Genomic DNA, 7,365 nt, shown 5'->3' with positions numbered 1-7,365 from the left:
TTACATCATCTGCAAACAGACTTATTACATGTTTTTGTTTTTTAATATGTATTCCCTTTATTTCCTCACACTGTCTTATAGCCTGCGCCAGAGGTTCAATGTATAAGTCAAAGAGGAGAGGGGACAGGCAACATCCTTGGCGTGTTCCCCTCTGTAGCTTTATGCTTTTTGTTAGACTACCATTCATTTTTATTTTAGCTATAGCATTCTGGTATATTGTATTGATGCATTTAATGGCTTCTTTGTTAAATCCAAAACATTCTAATGTTAAATATACCAATATCCAATTTACGCCATCAAAAGCCTTTTCGCCATCAAGACTCAGCAATATAGCCTTAGTTTCCTTCATTTGTATCGAGTTTACTATTTGCAGGGTCCTTCTTATGTTATCTAATGTTTGTCGTCCTGTAGTAAATCCAGTTTGGTCCTCATCAATTAATTCTGTCATGAAATTCTGATCTCTCCTTGCTATAATGGATGTGTATATGTTGTAATCTACATTGAGCATAGAAATGGGTCTGTAATTGTGACAATATTCTGCATCTTTACCCTCCAGATATGATTGCTTCATTACATGAGGGTGGCAATCTACCTTCCTGAAGGGCAGTGGCGGTTCTACATTGAGTTACTCCCCGGGCAAGGGGTGTTATATAAAGTAGAGTAATGTGTATAGTCTATTTCCCTCGGATGCAGTTCACGCCATACATCAACCAGTCCATGTTCCTTCAACGACATGTTTACAAATTTAGATATATGTGTCTTATTTCTTTTTATACTTGTTGTGTCTACCCTATGACCCATTATCATATTAAAATCACCAGCACATATCACTATACCTTCAGATTTTAAGGCCATGACTGGGAATAATGATTTAAAGAATTGTTTAGTACTCTCTGGAGGGGCATATACATTAATTAACGTAACCATCTCTTCCTCTAGTTTCCCCTTCACTATAATATATTGTCCTTCTGTATCCTTGATTTCTTTTAGACATTCAAATTTAGTTGAGTTTTGTATAAGTATTGCCACACCTCTTTTGTTGCTTTGTTTACAAGTACTGTAATAGGTGTTTCTAAAACGAAATTTCTTCAGCTTTTCATGCTCTTCCTGGGAAAGGTGTGTTTCCTGCATGAAGATAACTTGAGCCTTAAGTTTTCTCATTTTCAAAATTATCTTAGTCCTTTTAATTGGATTATTTAACCCATTAACATTTAACGACACTAACGATATGCTGTTCATTTATAGCTTTGGAAAATGGCATTATACTCCATGATATATATATATATTATATACCATGAGAACAAACAATAGCCCAAAGAACATTGAGCAACTCAGCAATAAAAAAAAAATCGAACTAAGAATACAACAGTAGGCACTTGCCCCCCACGTTTCCCCCGTGGGTTGAGGGGAAATTCAGATGAAATATGGGGGCCCATCCTTAGTGAGGTCCATTCTTGTTATCCAGATTCTCTTGAGCATCTGTCTCATTAATTCAATTCAATTCAATTTTTTTTATATAGTGCCAATTCATAATTTACATTATCTCAAGGCACTTTACATTTAAAAGTCAAGACCTTAAAACAATATTAACGTAGAGAAACCCAACAGTTCCCACAATGAGCAAGCACAGGCGACTGTGGGGAGGAAAAACTCCCTCATTAACAGGGAGAAACCTCTGGCAGAACCAGGCTCAATGTGGGCGGTCATCTGCCTCGACCGGTTGGGGTGAGGAAAGAAAAGTAAGGGGGGAGGAAAGGAGAGATGGGTGGAAAGCGGGGGAGAGAAGAGAGAGATAACAATAACAATGTAGTGATCTACAACAGGATTATATATATTAATGAATTACTGAGTTATTGTAATTAATGATAACAATGGTGATGGTAGTTGTTGTTGTCCTGCAGTCCCGGTGCCAGAGTTATCTGAAACGAGAGAGAGAGAAGAGCCAGAGGGACTATGGGAGGAAAAAGTGACACTTTGACATGTTAAAATAAATAAATAAATAAATAAACAGGTGTGGGGGGGCAGAGAGACAGAGAGACAGAGGGAAGTGATGAAGTGCTCAGTGCATAATGGGAGTTCCCCCAGCAGTCTAAACCTATAGCAGCACAACTAAGGGATGGTTCAGGACTCACCTGATCCAGCCCTAACTATAGGCTTTGTCAAAGAGGAAGGTTTTTAGTTTTACTTTAAATGCTGGGACAGTGTCTGCCTCCCGAACCCAGATTGGGAGCTGGTTCCATAGGAGAGGAGCCTGATAGCTAAAAGTTCTACCTCCTGCTCTACTCTTACAGACTCTTGGAACCACTAGAGAGCCTGTGTTTTGGGAATGAAGTGATCATTATAGCTCACACATACAGCGTCCGATCAGTCCTAACAGTGAAGACTGAAGACCTATATACAATCTCTTAGACTATTTGTCTTCAGTGTCTAACATGTAACATTTAGATGCACTTACATACTTTATTTGTCCATTCCTCGGTATTTCTGTAGTTTATGTTTTGCTCGTGTTGCAGTGTCCTCTTTGTTTCCTACCTGTTGCCATGGCCACGGGCCGGTGTCCCAGTGTATCCTCATCCTGGCCATGGGTGTCTGGAAATGGATTCCTCTCTGTTTTAAAACTTTTTTAATTCCCGCGTACTCCTTTCTTTTCTGAATTATTTCCGTGGCATAGTCACATTATTGGAAATAGTATTAGTTAGGTGATAAGTTGCAACATCATGTCCCAATTGGAGATGAGCCGTGCTGCACTGCTGCTGTGCCTGTGGAGCAAAGAAGAAATGAACAATTAAGCCACAGTATCACTAATTCCAGCTCTGTCCAACAATCCATATATAATAGCTCCAAAGACTCCTGGAAGAGACATTGTCCTACCCTGAAGAGCAGTCATCCACAGGAGGAAAACACAAAAGGTGGCCACCTCACAGCCCCAGTGGTGTGACTACTCTTGGAGATTCTCCCATCACAGTGTCCTCTCCATGCAGTCTTTCTGAATCTTCATCTGACGTGGCTGGCTGGAGGGGTGCGTGGACCAGTTCACATGAGAGAACAAAGTCTTTGCAGGGACTGGAGAATATGCTCTGCCTTTTGGGTGAGGATAAATCAATATTTAGGCGAAAAAAATGGATGCGACTAAAGAGGAGATGGAGAGCCCGTCATCAGCAGCAATCACTTAAATGACGTTGACTGTTGTGCTGTGCTCCACGAGGAGTCAAAATAATGTTATTATTAATGACTTTGCCTCACACAGAGCACCAACATTTTTTTGATTATGTACTTTCCCTTGCGCGGGGTACAATTATGTACTTTCCTTCATGCGGGGCACCATTAAATGGTTTGATTTTGGGCATTCAATAAATGTGGCTATCAGAAAAATATTAAATATTAATATTAAAAATATTAATATTAAACTGATAAAGGATAAATCGGGGCACCACCCTTCAAAGGAAGGGAAAAGATTTAAGGAATAAGTCTTACTGACTACAAATTTGGAACTCTGATTAATAATTAAATAAATAACTATAACCAAAATTACCACATCAATAGCTAGCAAAGTGGAAGGATATGGAGTTCTTGACAGTTTAGAGGTTGGCAAAATTCACACTTATGCAACATTAATGAAGATGGAGTTGTGAGACCATGTGGCTGAGATCACATGTATGTGTTAAGTTTGTGGAAATGAGTGTGTGAGGTGTTGGTGCCAGGTTAAAGAAAGTAGTTAGATGCATGCAAAGAAACTGATCAGTATAACAGAACTAACATTAACTTTCAAATAACATATTACCAAATATCACAACAACACAATTCAAACTTATAAACATCACATGGAATTGAAATAGGACTAAACAGTCCTTTGCTTAGGCTAGCGTAATAATAGAGCCCAGTTGTGTTACCCGTCCATGAAAAAGAGGGAAAGTTCCTTTTTGGATGTGCTGTTTGAAGTCGAGTGAAGTGGTCTTGTTGGTTTGTGGCTCCTGTTGTGCATCTGCTGGTCAGACCTTGTGTCGTGGCCAATTGTGCTGAAGTTCTTAGGCAGGCTCTCGCGTCGCTGCCTTTGGAAGGTTTTAGCAGTCTGCTCCAGGCAGGCCTGCTGGAAGTTGAGGAGCTTGTGTAGGGAGGAAGTCTCCCTGGCTGGGAGAGCAGGGCCAGAACCTACTCCACCAGGAGCGGTCAGCAGGGGAAGAGGCAGAAGAGAGAAGAGAGCTAGGAAACTCGGCTTATATTGGCCTTGTGACCTCATGGGTCATGGGGCACACAGTGACCAATAGTGGTTGAGAGTTGTCTTCTGGAGCAGTTTTACCACCTATATGTGAAGAGGAAGCACCCTGGGAGACTGAGTTCTGGAAGCTCTCCTTTGTCTCCAGAGCAAAGGAGACATGCGGTCAAGCTTTTGACTACACATGTAGGCCCAACTATGGTTCACAGATACCAGGTCCCAAGATGACATTATGGCTTCATTGAATGAAAATGTATTTAACCTATCTCGATGTGCTTCTTCAGGTTGGACGGGGAGTTTTTGAATGCCAATATTTCAGTCACTCTCTGTAGGCATAACAGGCACTTAATCTGGTAGGAAGAATCTTTCACTCCAACGTACGAAAATATTTCTTGACAATACGGCCGGTGTAACGTTATCTTGATCACCACCACGGAGTTCACCAAGTTCGCCACTTTAGTCGAGATGCTCGTCATCTGCTACCGGAGCATTAACGTTAGCAGCAGAGCCGGCAGCAAGTGCTTCCGTGATGGCATCAATAATGTGACATGCCCGTGTAGTAAAATTCCTGGTCATTACACTGTGTCACATATGAATGTCACTATGTACCTTTAATCTGCACTGCAAACTGAGGAGTGATTATAACATAAATTGCTAATGATTACAATAAGTTTAAGACAGATATTACGAATCATCAAACAAATCAAACAATATACTCTATGTGTAACAATCAGTATGTAGTGTATGTATAACTTGTGTGAAGAAATCATAATCTTTTTGTTTTTTTAAAGGCAGTCTGACAAGAATGAAATATAATGGTGTAAAATCAGAGACAAATATCTTTTAAAAAATAGTAAATGGTTTGGACAGATATAATGGTGTCAAGAGTAAGAAAAACTGTGTAAAAGAAAAAGAGACTCATCATGGTACGGTAGGGGCTCTCCAGAGGGAAAGTCCCAGCTCCAAGGCCAAAGCAACCCAGGTGTTTGGAGGCTTTCCAGGGGTAAATTCAAGTCCAACGTACGCAAGTAACCCGGGTGCTTGGAGACTTTCCAGGGGGAAGGTCGTAACAGGTGTGGCCCTTAAGGATAGATAAAGCGGAGCAACACCACTGTTAGTCAGAGTTCTTCTGGTGCAGCTCCGGCTCGCTACTGAATGCTCTCAGGTTTTGTTGTCGACAATAAAACTCTGCTGCTTTTAAGTTGACTTCTACAAATTTTTTTTTTTAACTGAATTTTTGAACTTTTGGACCACGAGTGGAACTTAGTTTTTCACCACAACACCCAGACAAGCGGGACTTCTTCTTCTTCGTGCTTGGTGGTTGACATGACAATGAATGTGTTGTGTAGTGTAAATGAAAAAAGACGTTAACAGGCAAGCTAATTCAGCGGAACAAACTTCACTCTTTCTTATTCAGGTACCAGTCACAGTCACTCTCTTCTTCATGGGGTACATCGAGTGACACTGCCACCCACTGGCATAATATATATTGCAGGCACACGTATATACCACAAAAAGTTTACGGCATTACGTCACCAACTCAAATTTCTTCTGATTTTAATTTGTAGTAATGAGTAAAGAAGATGGTTAGGAGAAATGTATTGGAGTAAAAGTACACATTTTACTTAGGAAATATAGTGGAGTAAAAGTGAAAGTTGTCAGAAATAAAAAATAACAAAGTAAAGCACAGATATGTGAAATTTCTACTTAAGTAGAAATGTAAAGAAGTATTTGTACTTCGTTACATTACAACACTGGGTAAGGTCAGCTCAGGTGCTGTTGGATGGGCGCTGCTGACTACTTCCAACACTGTGGTTTTCTCAACCCCAGAGCGTGGCGGATTCTCTTCCAGAGTGAAGTCTTCTTTGGTTTCTCAGGGAGAACACTGGAGAGAGACTTCTCCTCAGTAACATCATCCTTACTCTCTCCATTGAGCTCCCGACTGGAAACATCAGCTTCATGACAGTGGCAGACCACATTGTAAGAAGCTTTGAGCTTCATCAGCTCTTCTTGGAGAACCTTCTTCTCCTGGAGCTCAGTGTTGAACTTCTCCTGGTTGGTAGTCTGATTTTGACAGACCTCATGATAAGAATCTCTGAGCTTCATCAGCTCTTCTTGGAGAACGTTCTTTTCCTGCTTCTCCTCCTGGAGCTCAGTGTCGAACTTCTCCTGGTTGGTAGTCTGATTCAGACAGACCTCATGATAAGAAGCTCTGAGCTTCATCAGCTCTTCTTGAAGAGCATTATTCTCATCCTGAAGCAGATCGCTGGTTTGAGTCTCCTTGTCCATGGAGTCAATCTTTTGGCTGTGAGCTTGCCTTTCCTCCATCTCTGTCACCACAAGCTCAAGCCTGCTCAAATCCCTTTTCAAAAGGGCCACCTTCTCCTTCAGAGCCACATTGTCCTCTTCCAGAGCCTTCACCTTGTTGCTTTGTACTGCCAGTTTGCCATTGTGGGCTTTAGAGTGAGCTGTCATTTTCTCCTTCTCCCTCATCAGAAGCTCATCGTTCTGTTTGAGCTTCTCTTCCAGAGCCTTCACCTTGTTGCTCTGTACAGCCAGTTCAGCCAGTTTGCCATTGTAGGCTTTAGAGTGAGCTGTCATTTTCTCCTTCTCCCTCATCAGAAGCTCATCGTTCTGTTTGAGCTTCTCTTCCAGAGCCTTCACCTTGTTGCTCTGTACAGCCAGTTCAGCCAGTTTGCCATTGTGGGCTTTAGAGTGAGCTGTCATTTTCTCCTTCTCCCTCATCAGAAGCTCATCGTTCTGTTTGAGCTTCTCTTCCAGAGCCTTCACCTTGTTGCTCTGTACAGCTAGTTCAGCCAGGACACCAATGTGGGCTTTAGAGCGAGCTGTCATTTTCTCCTGCTCCCTTATCAGAAGCTCATCATTCAGTTTGAGCTTCTCTTTCAGAGCCTTAATCTCAGACTGCATTGTTTCACATGCCTGAAAAATAGAAACATGGAATTCATTATTAAAACTCCTCTCAACACAACCTGAACATACATTTCTAAAAAAAAATAATTCTTACCAGGATGTCCATTTTGGTAAAGGGGGATTTGTAGTTATGAGAGCAGTGTCTTCTTGATGAATATTTAATGAACAAATCAGCGGTTGTCTCCGTAGGCAGGATTGTTGTCTTCACTAATGAGGACTGT

The 7,365-nt window shown here is 41.3% G+C and overlaps 1 protein-coding gene across 1 annotated transcript; it reads right to left on the bottom strand.

Annotated features, from left to right (window-relative positions):
• Positions 1-5,797: 5,797 nt before the first annotated feature.
• LOC138412298 (golgin subfamily A member 6-like protein 25) lies at positions 5,798-7,148 on the bottom strand. The gene is made up of 2 exons (XM_069535855.1): positions 6,410-7,148; positions 5,798-6,292 (listed from the first exon to the last, which is right to left on the bottom strand). Exons 1-2 carry the CDS (start codon positions 7,139-7,141, stop codon positions 6,011-6,013), a joined length of 1,014 nt encoding a protein of 337 aa, XP_069391956.1. The 5' UTR covers positions 7,142-7,148; the 3' UTR covers positions 5,798-6,010.
• Between the last annotated feature and the right edge of the window lie 217 nt (positions 7,149-7,365).

Source organism: Paralichthys olivaceus, chromosome 12 (assembly GCF_024713975.1).
Source record: "Paralichthys olivaceus isolate ysfri-2021 chromosome 12, ASM2471397v2, whole genome shotgun sequence".
Lineage (NCBI taxonomy): Eukaryota > Metazoa > Chordata > Actinopteri > Pleuronectiformes > Paralichthyidae > Paralichthys > Paralichthys olivaceus.
Note: the sequence above shows the minus strand (reverse complement) of the source record. Positions and strands in the feature narration are given on the sequence as shown.

Excerpts from the sequence above, each read along its gene's own strand:
- LOC138412298 (XM_069535855.1), bottom strand. The coding sequence starts at position 7,141 with ATGCAGTCTGAGATTAAGGCTCTGAAAGAGAAGCTCAAACTGAATGAT. Across the intron at positions 6,293-6,409 it reads TCAGAGCTTCTTATCATGAG|GTCTGTCAAAATCAGACTAC; the intron begins GTCTGTCTGAAT and ends TCTTATCATGAG.